The sequence below is a fragment of the Pristiophorus japonicus genome, chromosome 1, assembly GCF_044704955.1.
Source record: "Pristiophorus japonicus isolate sPriJap1 chromosome 1, sPriJap1.hap1, whole genome shotgun sequence".
Classification (NCBI taxonomy): Eukaryota; Metazoa; Chordata; class Chondrichthyes; family Pristiophoridae; genus Pristiophorus; species Pristiophorus japonicus.
The window spans coordinates 347,174,901-347,197,795 of NC_091977.1; the positions used below are offsets into that span (position 1 = coordinate 347,174,901).

Consider the following 22,895-nt stretch of genomic DNA (forward strand, 5'->3'; position numbering starts at 1 on the left):
GTCAACTAGCCAAACTACATGATTTTCTTTGGATTCGTGCCTATTTTATTATTGGCCAAACTGTTTTAACTTGCTCGAAAAGATGGGTACATCAGTTTTCCTTGGTCATTATCCTTGCATAATTCATCCCTTATGTGGGCACCTAACCCATGTTGGCAGTCCTAGCAACTTGCAAAACTCACACTGTGAGTGCTTGCCAGGTATCCACAGCAATCCCAGGAGTCTAGCTTCCTTGAAGGTCTGTCTGATCTGTTCTACCAAGTCTACCACAGTGACCAACATAGACTTGAACAGCAGGCAAACAGGATTCCAGAGCCCTCCTTCCATTACCTAATTTAGCAAGTGCTGACTGGGTTTCTGGATTGCTTTATGTTTTGTTGAGAAACTTTAAAATTTTGAAAGTTCCCAATGGTCCCTTTGTAGTTGCTTGTAACGGCAGCCTATCAACCTCTCAACACCGTTACATTCACTATTAAAAAGGATTCAGCAGTGAGAATGTGTAAAAGGGTTGCGAAAGTGGTAGATGGATAGAGAAGGTGGCAAAAGGATGGAGATAGGGAATCATGGGAAAATAGCTAAAGAAATGTCAAGATGCAGACAACTGCAGAATCAACAGAAAAAAAAGGGGTTACCAAGAGTTGAAGTTGAGGTTAGACACGGGTCATGAGAAAGCCCAAGGCAGCACAAAGAAAGAAAGCAATCCTAGATAGGAAGGGAAAAGTAATAGCATGTACTGATAAGGAGGAAGAGAAACTAATTGGGTTCTTTACTGGTAAGGGAAGACAGCGTAGCAAAGCTATAACTAACCTGTCTGACACCAGCCCTAATTGGGAGACTTTCTTGCCTGCCATTGGACGTACTCGGGGGGGGGGGGGGGGGGGAGGCAGAAAGGGATTGGATAGACCAAGTGCTAATCAAATGTGTTCTGTTTTGAAAATGTATATCTACTGTGCTTTTCGCGCTGAAAAGGGGCTTGTTCAGGGGAAGGTAAACAGGCTCTGATTGAGAGTGTCCCTTTGTCTTGACAAGTCCCGGCCGGAGAATCTTCAATAAAGGTCTTTTACAGAAAAGGCAAGAGGTGTTCGCGTGTCAGTGTATTCGCTGAAACAGATTGAGGGAAAAAGAATCCATATTAACAGCAGTAGATCCTTTCTTTTACTGTGGCTGATGAGTGAACACCAAATGGATAAGAAATGTTACGGTGGAGCATGTTGGTGATGGATGCAAATATAGGCTGTCAAGGATGCAAAGTTTAAACAAAGGAAGTACTCAGATTACATCTGAGACGATTCAAGGGTCTGTTGGGTGCTCCCAATGAGTAGCGGTGCCTGCAGTGAGTGCTGGTCAGGAAATCGCGAGTCTGTAGTCCCTGAAAATCAGGGGTTGTAGGCCTGTGATGTTCCAACCAACACTCTGTGCCATTGCTGGAATTAAAGATATAGATAGAAAAAATAACTTACATTTATATAACTCCTTTCGCAACCTTACAACGTCTACAGTCAATGAAATGCTACCAAAGTACAGTCACTGTTGTGATCAGGCAGGTGGAGCCTCAGTTTATGTCTCACCAGAAAGGTGGCAACTCTGACAATGCAACACCCCCTCAGTACTGCACTTTAGTGTCAGTCTAGATTATGTGCTTTAGTCTCTGGAGTAGGGCTTGAACTCAGAACCTTCTGACTGAGAAGTGAGAGTGCTATCACCGAGCCCAGCAGAAAGATGTCAAGGCCACAGAGAGAGTGCAGAAGAGATTCACTAAAATGATACGAGGGATGAGATACATTGGTTATGATGAGATTCTAGAGAAACAGTGGCTCTTTTATTTGAACAAAGTAGGTTCAAAGGAGATAATAATAATTTTTATTTATATAGCGTCTTTAATGTAGTAAAACATCCCAAGTCGCTCACAGCAGTGTTGCAAGACAAAACCAATAAATTTGACACCAAGCCACAAAAGAAGAAATTAAGGCAGATGACCAAAAGCTTGGTTAGAGAGAGAGGTTTTAAAGAGTGCCTTAAAGGAGGAAATAGAGGTAGAGAGTTGGAGAGGTTTATGGAGGGCGTTCCAGAGCTTAGAGCCCAAACAGCTGAAGGCATGGCCACCAATGTTTGAGCAGTTATAATGAGGGATGTTCAAGAGGGCAGAATTTGAGGAGCGCAGACATCTTGAGGGGTTGTGAGGCTGTAAAAGATTACAGAGATAGGAAGGGGTAATGCCATGGAGTGATTTGTAAACAATGATGAGAATTTTGAGATCGAGGTGTTGTTTAACTGGGAGCCAATCTAGGTCAGAAAGCACAGGGGTGATGGGTGATCTTGACTTGATGCGAGTTAGGACATGGGCTGCTGAGTTTTGGATGACTTCAAATTTACATAGTGTAGAATGTGGGAGGCCAGCCAGGAGTGAGTTGGAGTAGTCAAGTCCAGAGGTAACAAAGGCATGAATGAGGGTTTCAGCAGCAGAAGAGGCAGAGGCAGGGGCAGGGGCGGAGACGGGCAATGTTACGGAGGTGGAAAAAAGCGATTTTAGTTATGCCACGGATTTGTGGCTGGAAAATCATTTCAGGGTCAAATATGACACCTAGGTTGCGAACAGTCTTGTTCATCCTCAGATTGATGCTAGGGAGAGGGATGGAGTCAGTGTTTAGAGAAAACAGTTTGTGGCGGGGACCAAAGATAATGCCTTCAGTCTTCCCAATATTTAATTGGAGAAGATTTCTGCTCATCCAGTACTGGATGTCGGACAAGCAAACGTACATGTGGAAACTGACTTTGTGTTTTTGGTTGATATCGCCAAGGGGCAGCATATAGATGAGAAATAAGAGGGGGCCAAGGACAGAGGTAACGATGCAGGGTTGGGAAGAGAAGCCATTGCAGGTGATTTTCTGGCTACAATTAGATAGATAAGAATGGAACCAGACAAGTGCAGTCCCACCCAGCTGGACGATGGTTGAGAGGCGTTGGAGGAGGCTGGAGTGGTCAGCTGTGTGTCAAAGGCTGCAGACAGGTCCAAAAGGACGAGGAGAGATAGGTTACCTTTGTCACACTCACAAAGGATGTCATTTGTGACTTTGATGAGAGCCGTTTCGGTACTGTGGCAGGGGCGGAAACCAGATTGAAGGGATTCAAACATTGAATTAATGGAAAGATGGTCACGGATTTGGGAGGCGACAACATGTTCAAGTACTTTGGAGAGGAAACGGAGGTTAGAGATGGGGCGATAGCTAGCAAGCAAAGTGGGGTTAAGGGTTGTTTTTTTGAGGAGAGGGGTGATGTCAGCAGATTTGAAGGAGAGGGGAACAGTACCTGAGGAGAGAGAACTGTTAACAATGTCGACTAACATGGGAGCCGGAAAAGGAAGTTGGGTGGTCAACTGTTTAGTCAGAATAGGATCAAGGGAGCAGGAAGTGGGTCTCATGGACAAGGTGAGCTTGGCGAGATCAAGAGGGGAGATCAAAGAAAAACTAGGGAAAGATGTGAGTTTAGGGCTAGGGCAGGTGGGAGCCTCAGAAGAAGTTGTGGGTTAGGTGAAAGAAGGAAACTTGCAGAGATGTGATAGAGATGTTCAAATTTCTGCAAGGTGTTAATAAGGAAAATCAGGAAAAACTGTTTCCGCTGTTCAGTGACTCGGTAATTATAGGGCATAAAGTTAACTGCATCGGCAAAGAAACTAGGGGAGACATTAGTAGGAAATTCTTGAGGCGGGGGTTTCTTGGAACATGGGACAGAAAGTGGTGGAAGAAGAAACCGTAATAGTTTTTAAAAGGGACATGGATAAATACTTGAAAAAGAAAAATGTTAAAGTGCCTAGGGGAAGGACGGAGAAATGGATCTAAGTGACTAACTCTCAAAGAGCCTGCACAGGAACACGGTTTTAAACTTCATTTGTGTTCCCTGATACTGATTACTGTGTAATCTGCCTGCTTGCCCGATATACAATCCTGGATAATCTGGAATTTCCTCCAGTTAAATATTGGGAGGACCGAAGCCATTGTCCTCGGCCTCTGCCACAAACTCAGTACACGCACCACTGACTCCAAAACCTCCCAGCCACAGTCTTGGGTTGATCCAGACTATTTGCAAACTCGGGGCCCTAATTGTCCCTGAGTTGTGCTATCAACCCCATATCCTCTCCAGCACAAATATCGCCAACTTCCACCTCCAAAACATCGCCGTCTCCACCGCTAATTCAGCCCATCTGTTACCTCCAGACTCAACTATTCCAAATCTCCATCCTCTCATCCTCCACCTTCCATAAACTTCACCTCATCCAATGCTCTGCTGCCCCTATCCTAACTCACCCAAGTCCCATCATCCCGGTGGTTGCTGGCCTGGCCTACATTCGCTCCCATTCCCCCAACACGTCAAATTTAAAATTCTCATCCTAGTGTTCGAATCCCTCCATGGCAACGCTTCTCCCTAGCTCTGTAACCTCCACCAGCATTACAACTCTTCGAGAACTCTACGTTCCTCCAATTCTGGCCTCTTGTGCATCCCCCACTTCCTTTACCCCACCATTGGTGGCCGTGACTTCAGCTGTCGAAGTCCAAAGATCTAGAATTTCCTTGCTCAACCTCTCTCTCCTCCTTTAAGACCCTCCTTAAAACCTATTTCTTTGACCAAGCTTTTAGCGACCCCTCCAAATATCACCTCCTTTGGGTTGGAGTCAATTTTTGTCTAATTACGTCTCTGTGAAGTGCCTTGGGATGTTTTTCTGTGTTAAAGGCGCTACATACATCAGTTGTTGCTTTTGTCTCAATTTGACACCAAACGGACTGCAAATCCAGTTCAATGTCAGACATGGTTTGCAAAGGGTTTGTGGGATCTCTTTCATTATTTTGTAAACTTACCTGACGTTAACTTAAATGTTGAGAGAGCAGTGATTTTCTCCTCCCCATTCTCTAAATATTTAAACTGATAACTGGGAGAAAGCTCTTCCCACGTGTGTGGAAATTCCCTCCTAAACAGGATGGTTACAGTCCTAGTCTGGCTGCAGCTTCAACTCTAGCCACTGGTCGTGGAGCAATGTCAGACTGGTGGCAACAGCGTAAGTGTGCCTTTAGTGTCTGCAGTGCCCTACTGTGGGCAACAGATCCGACAGGAGTTTTGATAGGGTGCCTATAATGATGCCCATGATGTGACCACTTGGTATTTGATTTTTGAAGAAACTACAGTGGTGGAGTTTATGTCTGCTGATCATGAGGATAAGGCCTTGGTGGGTTGACTTGCTCTGTCCTCTTTTATTTCATAGATGAATGTATAGGTTTGTTGCCAGCTAATGAAGTTTTGTGATATGAAGCATCTGCAAATTTATTTTTATTTTACATTTGTTCTTGTATGTCACTATCACAGAATTTATCGCCCTAAGGGCTTTAAGAGTAAACCACATAGAATTTTAACATGGAAAAACAGATCGGTTAGGAGCGTGGGGGCAGTTAAAGTTTAAAAAAAACTAAATCCCGACTCCAACCCACTTCCACCCCACCCACTTTCAACTTTTACTCAGGTGGGACCAGAAGGCGGGTTGGCATTATAAATTGAATAATGAGGCCTGAAGTCTCTGCTTTAACCTGCTATGTAGGTTTTACTGCAGCCATCTGGGAATCCCGAGCCTCTGGATTCCTGTAGCTGCAGCGAGGTGAGCACAGCCTTGGGGAGCACGCCTTGTGGGCCGGAAGGAGCAGGAGTGCTTTCTCCCCGCCCTCCCAAGCTTACCCACCAGCAGTCCCTTGGGTTCAGATATTGGACTCTTCACACCTACTCGAGATCAGGGATCGGACCCCACCTTTCCCCACGAAGATTGGAACTCCCCCCACACCAGGATCAGAGACACCCCCCCCCCCCCACCCCAGGAGTCAGGGATTGGACACCCCTAGGGATCAAACTCACCTCCGGGGTCGGGGATCGGACCCACCCCATGAGCTTGGAACCTCACCACACCCCCAGACCCCGCACCTATCTTTTGTTGCAACATCCTATCCTGCCAGCGTTCCCCGCCCGACGGGCTATCAATCAGACTGGCTTCCGGGGAGGGAACCTGCTCATGACATCACACACATGCTGTGGATTTAAAACTGGCCTCCCTGCTACGGGCTGGTTGGAAATGTCAAAATCCAACCCATAGTGTGGGACTGGAGCCACATGTAGGCCCACTCCAGGTAGATGTGCCAGTTAGTGAAACAGTTGGGTTTTTACGACACTTTGGCAACTTTCCAGATAAATCTCTCTGGTGCCAGCCCATGATTTACAGTTTATTGAATTTTATTTCACAACTCGCCTGCCTGAACCCGCGTCAATGCAAGTTGGATGACACGGCAGGGGACAACGGCTGGGCATGTTCCAAGGCATTTCTAAACGTGCAAATAATATTTTACACTCACAACTGTTCCGGCAGTAAGCTCTGAATGATCCAAAGCCTTCATAATAGGACAGTTACTTCACTAGAATGTCTATTACAACTCGTAACCTATTATCATTACCAATACTAACCTTGCACATAGGACAGCAATAAGTTCTTTTCTATTCTGAACCCGGAGCTTGTTTGTCTTGTATCTGTGCTCTTGGCTTACTGCAGGTAATGACAAGATCTAGAAAGCAACAGTAATGGTTAAGTGAGAAATTTGGATGAAGTTCAGTGACACATCCTTTAAATATAATAGCTGCATTTTGAGATTAGACTACAAAGACTAAATACTACTTCAACTGCTTCAATAAAATACAACAAAGCCTTCTGAGCCTCTGGTGTAACATATCTTTATGGCTTTCACAAACTCCAACCCATTCAACGCTCCACTGCCCACACCCTGTATTACACCAAAGTCCCATTCACCCAGCACCATCACTTTCCCCAACCTAGTTTTGCCTTCGATCCCCTTGCCATCAAACTCAAAATCCTCGTCCTCATCTACAAAATCCTCCAAGGCCTTGCCCCTTGCTACCTTTACTACCTCCTCAAGTTTTGTGTGTCCTTTGGACCGACAATTTTGTCCTTCTATGCATACACCCTACCAGTGTACCACTTTCACATGCAGGGCTTTTAGCCATCTTGGCCGTACTCCCTGGCCGTACTCCAGTGGTAGCACTTTCACTGACTCAGAAGGTTGTGGGTTCAAGCCCCACTCCAGAGATTCGAAAACATAATCTAGGCTGTAGCTTCAGTGAAGTACTAAGGAAGTGCTGCACCGTCGTCTTTTGGATGAGGCGTTAAACCGTCTGCCCTCTCAAGCGGATGTGAAAGATTCCATCGCGTTATTTGAAGCAGGGTGGGGAATTCTCCCTGCATCCTGGCCAATATTTATCCCTCAGCCAATATCACTGAAACAGATTATCTAGTCATTTATCGCATTATGTGCAAATTACAACAGTTTGGAGGACCTTATTATGAGCAAATTACAACAGTGACTGCACTTCAAAAATAATGAATTGGCTGTAAAGTGCTTTTGGACGTCCTGAGGTTATGAAAGGTGCTATATAATCTCTTCCACTGTCCTAACTTCTCTTCCTGTCTTTAAAAGCTTCCTTAATTTTATCAGTCATGCTTTCAGCCACAACTCCTAACTGTTCCAGCACTGCTTGGCTTCCACCTTCTCCTCTGTGAAGTTACTTGTGTTTTCTATGTTAAAGGTGTCATATAAACACCAGTAAGTTGCTACTTATTTCTATTTATCTACTACTTTATAAAACTTAAGAAGCTAGCAACTTTAAGCTATTATTTAAGCTAGTAACTTTGCTGTTTTTCTCTTCCATAAACCTCTTGTTCTTAACAATTATTATTTTTTTATACCTCACATTTAATTTTTTAATAATTTACAATATAATTTTTTTAATAATTTACATTGCAATTTACATTTTAATTGACTTTTTTTTTAATTTACGTTTTTTTTTACTCCTTTGGTGGATTGGCAATTCTGGCAATTGTGGTTGCACTGAAACATGATGAAACTCCCATTTTGTAGCTCTCTTAGAATTTGTCAGTAGGAATTGAAACCTGCCAATATCCAGAAATGAGGATTGAAAATGTTTCGGAACTCAGACCCCCAGATCTCAAGAGAAAGAAGGCGACTTGTGAGATAGAGCCTTTGTCAAACATTTCAACCATCTGTGCTTTACAGTCAGTCGGTATTTTAGATTTAAAGATAGGTAGCGTGAGCAAAAGTGTCAATAGCACCAATTGGGTGAGCAGGGGTTGCAGAATTGGGTAACAAGGCTTTTGGCCTCTAACTTGTCTGGTTCATAAGGCATGCAGTCTTCGGGGGGGGGGGGGGGTGGTAGGAAACAAATAGGAACATAGTGTTCTTGCACAAAGTAAGTACAAGTTTCATTAAAGCCCCACATTTAATGGTGATTTATGGTAATGATATTCCTGAGCTTTTTGCCAAGAATACTGTGTACATCCATATAAAACAGGTGCTGCAAGAATGGTGCATTCTGCTCTTTGAGAGATCGGAGTAGAAATTCAGCGGTGCACGAAACGGATCGCACCTACCGCTGTTGATGTGTTTTCACTGCCGCTGTGAATGAGGTGGCCTCTTGCACAAAATTCAGCTCTTTGTGGCGGTGAGCACTCGAGAGGGGCGGAAGTGGAGGCGGGACAGAGTTTCCACCGCTGTCAGTCATCAGCCTGGCGCTGATGACATCATGATGCGTGTGCGATTATTTTAGTTCGGGCCACTGGGCCACCAGGGAGGGATTTGGCCGGGCCAGCGGCCTGGCACCCAAGAGAGGGTGCCAGGCTGCCTGTTGGCGGCCTGGCCGAACCTGGGGGCATAACTGTCGGGCTGACATGGCAGTCAGCCGACAAAAAAAATAAAATTGCGGCCACAAGCAGTGTGCCTTCCACTTGAATGGCTGCCGCATAGCCATGTCGCACACAGGAAAAGCTGTTGGGGTCACTGCTCAGCGGCCCGAAGATTTTTTGCCCTGAATTTCGATGAAGGTGTGGGAGATCGGCGGTGCGCACTTTGATGACGCACTTAGGAAGGGTCGGCAGCAGCAGGGCGGAAGTGTGACCACCGGAAAAAACACCTAGAAGAATATCGGCAGCAGCGGCCATTTGACTCTGCCGAGTGGCAGAGCTTTCCGATGGTAAGAACCATTTTCGGGAGGATGAATTTCGGCCCCTACATTTCTTAAAGCGCTGTTGTTTCTTGGATTCCTTTTACGGCATTTCTACCGTAGTATTATTTGCAACTTTTTTTAGCTCTTTTGTTCTGCAATTTTTTTTACTTTATTTCTACCCTTGGTTTCCTATCATAGAATTGACGGCAGCCGCAATTTCAAGCTGCAGCAACCAAATATCTCAGAAAGGCAATTCTGCTGGGTATTCTTTTTTCACCAAGGGATACGGAAGTGGAAGCAGAGTTCCTGAAGAGTGATTGGGGTAGGTCTGATTACACTTAAGAGGCAATCCACCCTTACTTGACGTTACCTCTGGGGCTATAAACCTAGGTGGAACTACCTAGCTGCATCAGAGGAGACCCGCCTTTTCAATCTAGGCTTCGCGAAGGAGACAGAGACCGAGTTAAGACGCCTCCATTGAGTCAGACCTTCCAACATAAACCAAAAGAGCTGGCTCAACGAAGGTGACAGTAGCCTTGAATTTCTACGTCACCAGATCATTCCAATGCACCATCGCTGATGTTGATAACATCAATCAGGTCACAGAATCATTTGCCAGGGGGACCTCTTTCATTACTTTGCCTGTGGAAAGCTGAAAGGCATCACGAGAGGAGACTGGACTTTTACCAGCTGGCAGGAGCACCACTCCAATCTATAGTACAGGGCAACATAGGAGGCACACATGTGTCCACCTGAACCCTACCACCAAGCCCAATGTGTACATGAACAAAAAGGGATTTCATTCAACTAATGCGCAGATTGCCTATGGTCGTAAAATTTATCCAAAGGATACTTCCTTTTAAATGTAGAAGACTAACTCACCTGTGGATTCTTAGGGTACTCCCCATTTCATTCTGGACCAAGCACGGAGGCTATGGTTAGCTTCTGTTGAGAGGGTAGATTCAGGGGCGCTCACAATACAAGCTTAGTGCCGGTGCAAAGTGAATTTGGCTTTGCATTGACGCTAAACTTGCCAGAGTCAGTGTTAGCAGGGTGGGAACAGCCTCAAAGTGGGTTGGTTGGCTTACTGCCCCCGATGCTGTACCCACTGCCACTTTTACAGGAGCCTACTGCTGGGCAGATGAATTGCCTGCCCGTTTCAAGATAGGTGTTAAAATTAACCCTGTAGAGTGTAAATCAGATGTGAATGCCTGAACTGACTCTGAAGTGAAGTGCAGTAAGATGCCTTCCTCCAGAAGAGCACTCCATACTGACGTTACAATTATAGCGTGAAATCACCCTCAGATGCAATCTCTGCAATTTGAGACACAAATCTTGCATTAGTAAACATTACTCGGACTGGTCAAGAGTGGCTCAGTGAACAATTTCTGACAACTGCAGGTTTACACAGAGGACACAAGCAGAAATGAACTGTTAACTTTACAACTTATTCCCAATTATGCACATGCAATTTCAAAGAAAAAACAAGTTACCTTGCAAACAATTGAAAATTGCTTATCATTTCCAGCTCCAACCACAAGGTAACCGTCCTTTGTTTCAAAAGCCTGCAACGTAGAGTATTTAAAAAAAGAGGTCAACACATATATGCAGTAGAAGCAAGGCAATGTGTTTATCTGTTAGCTCTAATATTTCGGCAGGATTTACAGCAGTGTATTTTATAGCAAACACAGTCTATTTACAGAGTCTATTTAAAGAGTGTCTCTGAACTGTAACAAACAGAACTCATTTCTATACGAAACTACAGTAAATTTTCCCAATAAAAGCATGGTGAATTCTCCAGCAACATGCACTGAGTGGAGGACAGTTACAAATTATGTGCGTAAAATCAGTCCCTGTCACTTACAGCAGAATTATCCAATCATTTCCATTCTAGCCAGGAATAGTCGGGTCACTATATGCAGCCTACAAAGTATCCAGAAACTATCTAAGATGATGGTTTAGGATCATTGATTTGAGTGAGAGCCATGCTGTGCTCCCCATGTTAACTATACTACATTCAGATAGTGAGAATACCCTCCCAAAACAAAAAACACAACACAATACATTAAAAAAATTCTTCACATATTTAAAATTAATTGAAATTGAATGTAATTAAATGTTTTAGAAAAAAATATATTTTGGGGGAATTTTTTTTTAACGTGTTTTAATAGGGTTAAAAATAAACTTACCTTAATGGACAGGGTTTTTAATATAAAAATGAGTGATTACATTTAATTTTTCTAGGTTTTAAAACTTTTACCATGAGTAAGAGTTTGAAGGACATTCACTGGGCAAGAGTTGGACAAATAGCCCAATCTCTGGCTCGTGGATATCCTAGCTGCAGGGATACGTATTTTGACAGATCGCAAAAGCCGGTTCTTGGTGCATGCACATTGTACGCATCTGGCGAGGCCACAATTTTTGGACCATTAACTCTGTTTCTTGCATCACAGATGCTGCCTGACCTGCTGAGTATTTCCAGCATTTGCTATTTTTTATTTTAAAACTTGAAATGGTCTGAGATTCTTATACGCTTGTATTACAATGGGGAAAAAAATGCAATTTCAAGGAAAAGACCACGTTTGGGTATCTTCTGGGGAATCAGGAAGATCCAAGTGAGATGCAGTATGGGCTGCAGGATCAAACGATGCTTATGACTTAAATTTACTGCTCATCTAGTACTGCTGCACCGTATGGGTCCTTGGCTATGCAGGGGCAAAGCTAACTGTACAACAGCACCCATATTAAGTGCTGAACTTTTTTTCCATTGCAGGTACTGGGCTATTGATTTTCAACTTTACTCTTCTTGCTTTCAGAGCACAATCAAGGAGACTTTCTAGGGAAATCAACACTAGAAATATCCATTGTTGGAGCAGAAGGGATTGGGTGTGAAAGATTAAGATCCTGGATTAGAATGTTAAGGGTGAGCAGCTAAACAGTGCTGAATGTTTTCGTGTCAAGAAGTCACAGTTACAAAGAAGTGACAAGACATTGTGGCTAGGCACACTGGAAGATTGACCGAGTTGAAATTCTTTCTGACTTGGCTCCTATATACATGGAACCAAGATGCCAAATCCAATCCCTCCACAGTGCACTGACATCAGCCTCTGCCCGAGGGGGATAGTTCAAATACCAAACTGAAACAACATTGGCACAGAGTTTCAATGCCAAGGGAAGCACAAACAGAGGAATGCTAGTGTTGTATTCTTCAGATTAAAGTCGCAACCTTCAGTGATGAGTCTCACTCCTGCAATTCAGAAGGTGATCCTGGACTAACCTCTGGATTAAAACCAAGGAATAAACATATGAAAATATAGTGGAGTCATCACCTTGTGGATAGAGAGGAAGTATCCTCTCGGAGACAACTCCCATTGTGGCCCAGCAAGACTCTTGTATCTTCCCTAAAAAAACAACTGCCATGTGAGCTCCGTGGAATAAGGACCTTATTTGCGGGAGCTGAGAGAGAAGGCATAACACTAGAACAGGCTGATAATTAATAGTTGAGATGTCCTTACTATACAGTATAAATGCACACGAGGCCCATACTTGAGAGGTGGTCACTCTGTGACCAGTTACCTTTATTACCAAGACCTCAAGTAATGAAGGTGGGTGGAGCTTCCCCTTTTACACCTCAAAGTCCAGGTTAGGAATGTCTCCGACAAGTTCACCCCTTGTGGTCAATGTTCTCAAGGTGTACAACTTAGGTCAGCTTATACATGGGTTACAATGATAGTTGAATACATGACATCACCTCCCCCCCCAAAGTCTTATTGGGATCACAGGTTAAGTCTCTCTGATGGTTTATGCTCCCTTGTAGAGCGTCTGAGTTGGGGCTCCGGTTGTTGGGCGCTGCCCTGAGTATCTGCTGTTTGCGGTGCCTCAGGCCTGTCCGGACTGCCCACAGTGACTGGGCTCTCCTCCACTTGCTTCCGGTGTTCGGTCACCTGTGGTGGAGTAAACTCTAGGTCACATTCTTCCTCTGCTTCTTCTATGGGGTTGCTGAACCTCCTTTTAGTTTGATCCACGTGTTTGCGGCAGATTTGTCCATTGGTAAGTTTAACTACCAAAACCCTATTCCCCTCTTTGGCAATCACAGTGTCAGCAAGCCATTTGGGCCCTGCAGCGTAATCAAGGACAAAAACAGGATCATTGACATCAATACATCGCGCCCTCGCATTCCTAACATGGCAGTCACATTGTGACTGATGCCTGCTCTCAACAATTTCTTTCATAGTGGGGTGGATAAGGGTTACAGAACCAAGGCAGGAAGATGAAGTAAAGATACATCACCATCATAGACTGTCCCTCGAAACGAGGATGACTTGCTTCCACGCCAAAAAAGGATGAGTTCACAGGTGTTTCTATGAAGGACCTAATATTCCAGATCCCGAACTACATGTTAAAGGGTGGAAGATGCCTGTGAGTGGATTTTCTTTAACGTGTGATGGCCGTTGTACACCAGCCACCACACGGCTTGACAGAGCTAGGTCTTGATCCAGTAGCAAGGATTACCGAAGACTAACTGGAGACCAGCTCTGCTGCACAGACCGAGCGCGCACACATATCGCAGTGTGGGCTGGCCCGTGCTGCCCTGGGCCCTCGCCTCTTCTGGGACCCAGATTCATGCCTCTCCTGGGCCCCGGTCACTTCTCTCTACGGACTCTCGCCGCTTCTTCGCCCCGTCCTCGCCGCTCCTGCTATACCTACCCACGCTCCAATCACCGACCTGGGCCTTGATGAGGTCCCTCTTCGCTGCCGTTGCCCTCCTGCACCAGCTTGCGCTGTACCTTGCAGTGATACGCCGTCACATTGCCCATGGCCGCCGATCGCCGCTCCTTTTATGACCCCGACCTGCCGCTGATGGTCTCAGGTCGGGGCCGCCACACTGTGAGGTACTGTAAGTGTACTAAGGGTTACGGAACCAAGGCAGGAAGATGGAGTAAAGATACAGACATGATGTGGCAGAAATCCCGTTTTCCTCTTCCCGCGGGCATTCGACTAAAAATAAGAGAAAACTTACCTTTTGGTCGAACGCCCGCCAGAGATCCCGGACTCGAGGCCTCCTCTTCTTGCACAATGGAGCGCATTCACGTTGGGGCGTCTGTAGAAGTCACATGGGCCTGGACACCCAATCACGGTAAAGTATTTTCTCATTCATAGTAACAGGAGTTTTGTAAGTCAGAAACTCCTGTAACTATGAATGAGAAAAACACCCCCAAACACTACATAAAATATTTAAAAAAACACCTCACATAAATACACTATAGAAATTAAAGTTGTGAGAAATGTTTTTTAAAGAAAAAAAATTTGCAGATTTTTAAAAAACGTTTTAATTCTGGTTAAAAATAAATGTAATCTATTGGGCAGGGTTTTTAAAAATAGTGTGTGTTTTTTTAACTTTAATTTAATTATGTTTTTGTATGTTTTTAAACTCTTACACCTGTCACAGTAGGCTATGCACCTGCTTTTATCAGGCGCAGGAGTTTTGAGGACATTTGCCGGGCAAGATATGGGTAAATCCCGCAATCTTGCCCCATTGCAAATGTCCTTGCTCCCGATAGGTGCGAGATCTGTCAAGCCAGAAACTTGACAGATGGGAAAAGCCGGTTTTCAGCGCATGCGCATTGTGCACTGAAAACCGGCTTTTCCGATGTCTTCCCGGGTCCGTAGACACTCCATATGGACCCCGGGAGGCCGGGGTTTCTGCCCCGATCTGAATTAATGGTTAAACAGGCTTGAGGGCAATGCCCCCCAGTGGTCAATCTATGCAACAGGCTGTCTGTGGATCATGGGAAGAGGAGGAGCTCATTCAGCCCCTCGAGCGATGTTCCCTTTAAGCTGCGCGGCCGTGCAGCTTCCGTGCAGCCGGCTCACTAGCGTTTAAATGAGAAGAACAATGCATGTGCGGAATTCTGAATGGGCCATCCCTTAAAGAACTGCCGCGGTTCAAGAGGGCGGCTCACCAGAATGGGCAATAAATGTTGGCCTTGCCAGCAACGCCCACATCCTATGAACAAAATTTAAAAAAAGGAGAAACTTAGCACCGTTATGAAGATTCTAGACTTTGGTTCGGCTAAACGGGTGAGACAGGCTGACGACAGTAAACTGATCAAAACTGCAGGTGCAGCAAGCAGTTAGGAAGGTAAATGGTATGTTGGCCTTCATTGCAAGAGGATTTGAGTACAGGAGCAAGGATGTCGTACTACAGTTATACAGAGCCTTAGTGAGACCGCACCTAGAGTATTGTGTGCAGTTTTGGTCTCCTTACCTACGAAAGGATATACTTGCCATAGAGGGAGTGCAGCGAAGGTTCACCAAGCTGATCATATTGAATGGCGGTGCAGACTCGAAGGGCCTACTACTGCTCCTATTTTCTATGTTTCTATGTTCCTATAAGGGATAATCTGGTTTTGAGCATCCTTTTCATTAGCAGCTCTGCGGGTGGAACCCCTGTGAGCGAGTGTGGTCGGGATCTATTGGCCAACAGGAGGCGGTATAAGCGGCTTTGTAGAGAACCCCCTTGGATTCTGAGCATCCCCTGTTTGATTATCTGCTCGTTCCGCCTGGCCGTTTGAGGCCGGCTTGAACGGTGCCGTTCTGACATGGTTGATTCCATTGCCTGCCATGAAGTCCTGGAATTCAGTGCTTGTGAAGCACGGGCCATTGTCACTGACCAAGACATCCGGTAGACCATGGGCGGCGAACATTGCCCATAGACTTTCTACCGTGGCAGAGGATGTGCTTGAATTTAAAATGCCACACTCAATCCATTTGGAGTAGGCGTCTACTACAACCAAAATCATTTTCCCCATGAAAGGAGCTGCGTAGTCCACATGGATGCATGACCAAGGCTTGGCGGGCCAGGACCACGGGCTAAGGGGGGCTTCCCTGGGTGCGTTGCCCAGCTGATCACACGTGTTGCACCTGCGAACACAAAGTTCCAGGTCTGCATCTATCCCCGGTCACCAAACTAGTGACCTGGCAATTGCCTTCATCATGACAATGCCCGGGTGCTCATTGTGAAGTTTTCTGATAAACACCTCTCTGCCTCTCTGCGGCATGACTACTCGGTTTCCCCACAGTAGGCAATCGGCCTGAATCGAGAGTTCATCCTTGCGCCTATGAAATGGTTTAAATTCTTCAGGGCATGCCCCGTACGTGGCTGCCCAGTCCCCTTTTCAGGACACATTTCTTAACTAAGGACAGTAGCTGGTCTTTATTTGTCCAGACTTTAATTTGATGGGCTGTCACAGGTGAGCCTTCGCTTTCAAGTGGTGGCTAGTGGGGGCCTGCTGAATGCATCGGCGCAGTTTTCAGTGCCCGGTCTGTGCCGAATTGTGTAGTTATAGGCGGCTAATGTGATTGCCCACCTCTGCATGCGGGCCGATGCATTCGCATTTATGGCCTTGTTGTCGGCCAAAAGGGACGTTAGTGGTTTGTGATCTGTCTCCAGCTTAAATTTCCTGCCAAACAGGTACTGGTGCATTTTTCTTTACTGCATATACACATGCTAGCGCTTCCTTTTCTACCATCCCGTAGCCCCTTTCTGCCCGTGACGGACTTCTGGAGGCATAAGCTACTGGCTGTAACTGACCATTGGCATTCACATGCTGTAACACACACCCGACCCCAATGGACGACGCATCGCACATTAGAACAAGTTTCTTACACGGGTCACATAACATTAACAGTTTGTTGGAGCATAACAAGTTGCGTGCTCAGTCAGTAGCCCTTTCCTGGCTGTCCCCCCCAGACCCAATCGCGACCTTTGCGTAGGAGCACGTGTAGCAGCTCGAACAGCGTGGTCAATTTGGGAAGAAAGTTATCAAAATTGTTCAGGAGCCCCAGGAATGAACGCAGCTCCGTCGTGTTACGGGGTCTGGGTGCTCTCTGGATGGCTTCCGTTTTGGACGCAGTGGGTCTGATCCCGTCTGCTGCTACCCTCCTCCCCAGGAATTCTAACTCTGGAGCTAAGAAGATGCACTTCATCTTTTTCAGTCGCAGCCCTACCCGGTCCAGGCTGCGTAGCACCTCCTCCAGATTGTGGAGATGTTCTTCAGTATTGCGACCCATGATGAGGATGTCGTCTTGAAAAACCACCGTCCTTGGAATCGACTTGAGGAGGCTTTCCATATTTCGCTGAAAGATCGCGGCGGCCGAACGAATCCCGAACGGACATCGGTTGTACGCAAACAACCCCTTGTGTGTCGTGATGGTGGTCAGCTTCTTCGACTCACTCACCAGCTCCTGGGTCATGTAAGCTGAGGTCAGGTCCAACTTTGAAAAAAGTTTGCCATCGGATAGCGTCGCAAAGAGGTCCTCCGCTCTCGGTAGCGAGGACTGGTCTTGGAGTGACACCCGATTGATGGTGGCCTTGTAATCGCCACATATCCTGACCGACCCATCCGCCTTGAGCACCAGCACGATTGGGCTCGCCCAGTCACTGAATTTGACTGGCGAGATGATGCCTTCCCTCAGCAGGCAGTCCAATTTGCATTCTATCTTTTCCCGCGTCACATACGCACCGCTCTGGTCTTGTGGTGTACTGGCCTGGCGTGCGGGTTTATGTGAATCACGACCTTGGCCCCCATTAAAGTGCCGATACCGGGTTGAAATAATGAGTCAAATTTGTCCAGGACCTGTGAGCATGATACTCGCTCCACAGAAGAAATTGCATTGACATCGCCCCATTTCCAGTTCATGACAGCAAGCCAACTCCTCCCCAGTAGTGCGGGACCGTCCCCCGGTCAATCCAGAGTGGCAACCTGCTCTCCGAATCTTTGTGGGTCACCGTGGTGCTGCCTAGCACCGGAATGATCTCCTTTGTATATGTCCGTAGCTGTGCGTCAATCGACAATAATTTTGGCCTCCTGGCTTTGGACACCCACAACCTTTCGAACTGTTTGATACTCATCAGGCACTGGCTGGCCCCCCGTGTTTAGTTCCATTAATACTGGGATGCCATTGAGGAGCACTTTCATCATTATCAGTGGCGTCCTGGTATATGAACTGTATATGTACTCCGCATGAACTCGTTGAACTTCAGCTTCCAGCGATTTCCACCAGTATTCATTTGGCCTCATAGGGCTTACATCGGGCCAGTCCTCCTCGTACATCAACCTGGCTGCAGGCTTCCTGCACATACGCGCCAAGTGACCGCTGACGTTGCAGTTTCTGCAGGTATATTGCTGATACCTGCAAGCTCTGGCTGGGTGTTTGCCTCCACACCTCCAGCATGAGCTGTAGGCCCTGTTGTTGGAAACAAAAGGTCCATTACCAGTCGATCATCTATGACTGTCTCTGTAACTGTCCTTAAACGCACCATTGACAGGTGTTGATGGCCCCATTACTGGCCGCTGTGTCCCTTGCGATGGCATGAATCGCTGTTCAGCTAGCCATTGTCTCTGTTGAATTCCCCCTTTAGGTTCGACTACATGCTGGGGCATGTCCGATTGCCCTTGTCTGCCTAGAGAACTGTGTGCCGCGTTAACAATGTTGACTCCCTGGTCGTTTGCCGCATTTGAGCCAAGATTTTTTGTCATACATCATTCTGGTCTCTTCCTCCCCTGAGATAAACGTCTGGGCTATCAGAGCCGCCGCTTCCAAGGTCAAGTCTTTGGTCTCAATCAGTTTCCTGAAAACCCCAGCGTGCCCGATGCCCTCAATAAAAAAGTCTCGCAGCATCTCCACTCTGCATGCATCTGGGAACTTACATAGGCTCGCCAGTCGCCGGAGATCTGCCACGAAGTCAGGAACACTTTGCTCTTCTCGCCGCCGGTGCATGTAAAACCGGTGTCTCGCCATGTGCATGCTGCTCGCCGGTTTAAAGTGTCCCCCGATCAACTTACTGAGCTCTTCGAACGTCTTGTCCGCCGGCTTCTCTGGTGCTAGAAGGTCCTTCATCAGGGAGTACATTCTGGATCCACAAACCGTCAGGAGATGAGCCCTGCGTTTGTCGGCCGAATCCTGTCCCAATCATTCCTTAGTGACAAAACTTTGCTGTAGTCTCTCAATAAAGTCATCCCAATCATCACCAACACAGTACCTCTCTTCTGTAATGCTAGTGGCCATGCTCGCATGGTTTAAATCCCAGTTTTTCGTTGTCAATGATATGTTCTTACTATACAGTATAAATGAACATGAGGCCCATACTTGAGAGAAGGTCACTCAGTGACCAGTTACCTTTATTATCAAGGCCTCAAGTGATGAGGATGGGTAAAGCTTCCCCTTTTATACCTGAAAGTCCAGGTTAGGAGTGTCTCCCACAAATTCACTCCCCTGTGGTCAATGTTCTCAAGGTGTACAACTTAGGTCAGCTTATGCATAGGTTACAATGATAGTTGAATACATGACAATAGTAATCACGGACAACTGCTTTGTCCTCTGGTCCTATATTATGGGACATCCTATGAATGAGCAATTAGCTCCAAGCCATTAAGACATCAGCAAAAGTGTTTAACTTAACTATATTTGGATCCACAAGGTAGCAACCCTTTTTTTTTTATATTCTTGAAATAGTTTTGAAAGCATAATAGAAGGAAAACATAAAAACTAAGGTTAAAAAAATGTTGAAGAACATTGTTTAAAATAACTTTCAAACTTAACCATAAGGCCTAACGTAAACTGAAATAATGAATATATTATACTACAGGCAATTCTCGATTATCCGCACACGGATGCAACGGAAACTGTTGTAACGGCATTTAAATTTCCATGTGTGTGACGTCACTTTGAAACTCTGATGTTCCTTTCGAATGTTGCCTATTGAGCCTTGTTTTTAAGCGCTCTGCCCTGCCTCAGCTCCCGCTGCTGCTCGCACACAGGTCCACTGCCTCTCATAATTCATTAAAATGCCATATACAGTTACAGAAGTAATCAACAAGCCTAATGGTCTTTAGATCTAGAGGACTAGAATGCAAGGATTAGAAGATACGCTACAGCTATTGGTTAGAGCACACCTGCAGTACTGTAAGCATTAACTGTAATGTCAACTCGCTTTAACGGAGAAATTGTTTACCCGGCATAGCCCAATCCCTAAGGGACCCGGATAATCGAGAGTTGCCTGTATATAAATATATGTAGCTAATTGAACCACTATTAAACTGCAAAATTAAAAAGGTAAACACTTCTGAAGATAATTCCTATCATACTGAATGACTCACACTGAATTCAATAGAAAAGGATTGCAGTTGATTGCTGGATATGTTTAGTACAAGTCAGCGGCTCCATTCATGTATTGGCATGATCCACATTTCAGACTTCCCAAAGCCGCCTGAAGGCATTAGGTCAAAGCTAAAGCCCTGATTTTAATCCCACCAATCCTGACAAGAATAGGGCGTGTGGAAGGTTAAAATAGGGTCAGTGTACTTAGCTCCCTATTGGTGTTGCACACCCGTCAACTGCTATTTTAATTCCCAGGTTTCAAGAAGCACTTGAGGCCCTCGCCGCAGGCAAGCGAGAACCTCATAAATATTCAGAAATCAGGGTCCAATGATGTAATTCGGATCTCAACACTATTTTAACATTGGGCCGAGCGACTCACCCACAGTGCTGATTGTGCTCGGGAAAGCTGGGGGAAAATTTTAAGCTGGAGTTTGGGTGAAGGTGGGGGGGGGACCGAGGGGGAGGGTTTAAAACCAGAAAAAATGCGAGCGTGAAGCCGACTCCAACTTATTAACTTCTGCGTTTAACTCGAGCGCATTAGGCTGCTTGTGCGCAACCCCCTCGGGAGAGGCGGGTTCCTATTAACATATGCTAATTCCTCAATTACAGTGATATTTCAACACAGTTTTAAATTTAACGGGGCATCCTCAGGTTTCCCAGGCTTCCTGAAACTTGGCAATTAAGGGGGCTAATTAAACTCATGGAAATACTACAATAAATACACAGCTGTTTCCTTACCTAGTAGTGGGAAAGGGTTTGTTCACAGTATTTTTGCTGAGAGTTTACATTCTACACTTTGGAGGTTTACTGAATCACATCAGAATGAGTGGCACCTTGGCTGCCTTAGATTGGAACTCGGACCAAGCGCAAGATGAGCAGCTGCAGCAGCCTGGTGTTGGGACACCTGCAACTGGACAGCAGAGGGGAAAGCAGCAGAGGGCTCAGCTTGCAGGAGGCACTACTTGCGACACAGGCTGTACAAGCAGTTCTTTAGGAGGCTCAGGTTGTCACGTCAGGTGGTGGCAGACATCTGCAGTCCCCTAGAAGACCTGCTTCCTGTTGGACCTGGTGGCTGTCAAAGTCACCACCGCTCTCAACATTTCTGCCTCTGGATGCTGCCTGAGCATTGCCGGAAACATGTCCACGATCTCCCAGCCTGCGATGAAGCCAGTTAAGATGAGCAGACGCTTGGGTTTGCATCTCTAGCTGGCTTCCCACAGGTGCTATCGATAACTCACATGTGACAATTCGGGCACTACGATCAACCAAGAGTATTTGTGACCCACAAGGCCTTCCACTCCATCAATGTGCAGCTGGTGTGCAATCACAAGAAGATATTTCTGCAGGTATGTGCAAGCTTCCCGGGCAGCTGCCATGATGCTTTCGTCCTGCAGCAGTCCAAGCTATCTTTGGACCTGCAAGCATACTTAAGGGGTGGCTGCTCGTAGGCAAGGTACACCCACTTCAAACTTGGCTGATGAGACCCGTCAGAAACCCGATCAATGAAGCCCAACAGCACTACAATGAATGCCATATGACCACCAGATGTGTTATCGACAAGCCATCGGCATGCTTAAGCTGAGCTTCAGGTACCTAGAAAGATCTGGAGGTGCCCTACAGTACACACCAGCCAGGGTGTCCAGAATGGTTGTGGTCTGCTGTGTTCTTCACAACATTACGCAGCAGTGAAGTTTGGACCTCAGAGCACAGATCGGCTATGGATGATTCCAAAGAGGAGGAAGTTGAGGAGGAGGGTGGTGATGATGGCAATGCATCACCAACAGCTCACGTTGCTGCCCAGGATGCCAAGGATGTCCTTATTTATGCAAGGTTCACTTAGGTGGCACCAGTGGACTGATGTCAGAACCACATCCATTCTTCCAGCATCCCCCCCCCACCCCACAATTCCACTGTCACAAAGCAGTCCTGCAAACAACCAACCACCTCTTGCACATCCCCCCATAGGTCCACATCAATTCATGGCTTCCCATTCATCATCAGCAAGTTAAAAGGCGACTTGCCACCCAGCAACCAAGAATGGGCAAGTCGGTAAAGTGATACAAAAGAATAACATTTGTGTGATTCTACTACAGAACAGAAACGTCACAACATAACATTTTCTCGCATATGCATATCCGTGTGCAAATACAAAGCTTTAGTCTTCCTTTTCCTTCCGCTCCTACGTGGTGCGACCACTGTGGCTTCAGTAAAGGTAGAGGAAGGCTGCTCAGATCCCTGCTCTGACTGCTGAGATGCTCTTAGCAGATGACCTCTGGGTTTTGGAGCCTGTGCGGGCCCCACCAAAGACTACTCTACCTATGCAGGTGCAGACTCGGCCATTGCCGGGTACTGACTGGGAGAGGGGGGGGCTGCAGGTGAGAAGTGGAAGTGTTTTGAGTGGAGTTCCTGCTTCCATGCCCCCTTTTGCTATCATCTCTCTCAATGGCCAGCTGCACTTCACTGCTACCACTCTGCTGGAGAGCACTTTGGTGTAGATAAGTACAGCGCTGTAAGGCCAAGGTATCTGTCATCCTATTTAAGGTGGCAGACATGTGAGCATCCAGAGTGTGCATGGCCATGATCAAGACATGCATGGACTCATTTGATTGCCGAATTTGATGTTCCACGGAGTTGGCCATTCAATCCATACAAGAAGGCACCATTGCAATGTTCTG

General features: G+C 46.2%; 1 protein-coding gene across 5 annotated transcripts in view; it reads right to left on the bottom strand.

Moving 5' to 3' along the window:
- The window catches only part of sugct (succinyl-CoA:glutarate-CoA transferase), a 720,871-nt gene that overhangs the window by 457,752 nt on the left and 240,224 nt on the right, over positions 1-22,895 (bottom strand). For all 5 annotated transcript variants that reach the window (XM_070890193.1, XM_070890206.1, XM_070890201.1 and 2 more), the window contains exons 9-10: positions 10,551-10,622; positions 6,490-6,587 (exon numbers count right to left, since the gene is read on the bottom strand). In XM_070890193.1, the coding sequence (XP_070746294.1) occupies positions 6,490-6,587; positions 10,551-10,622 (170 nt within the window). The remainder of the gene's footprint in view (positions 1-6,489; positions 6,588-10,550; positions 10,623-22,895) is intronic.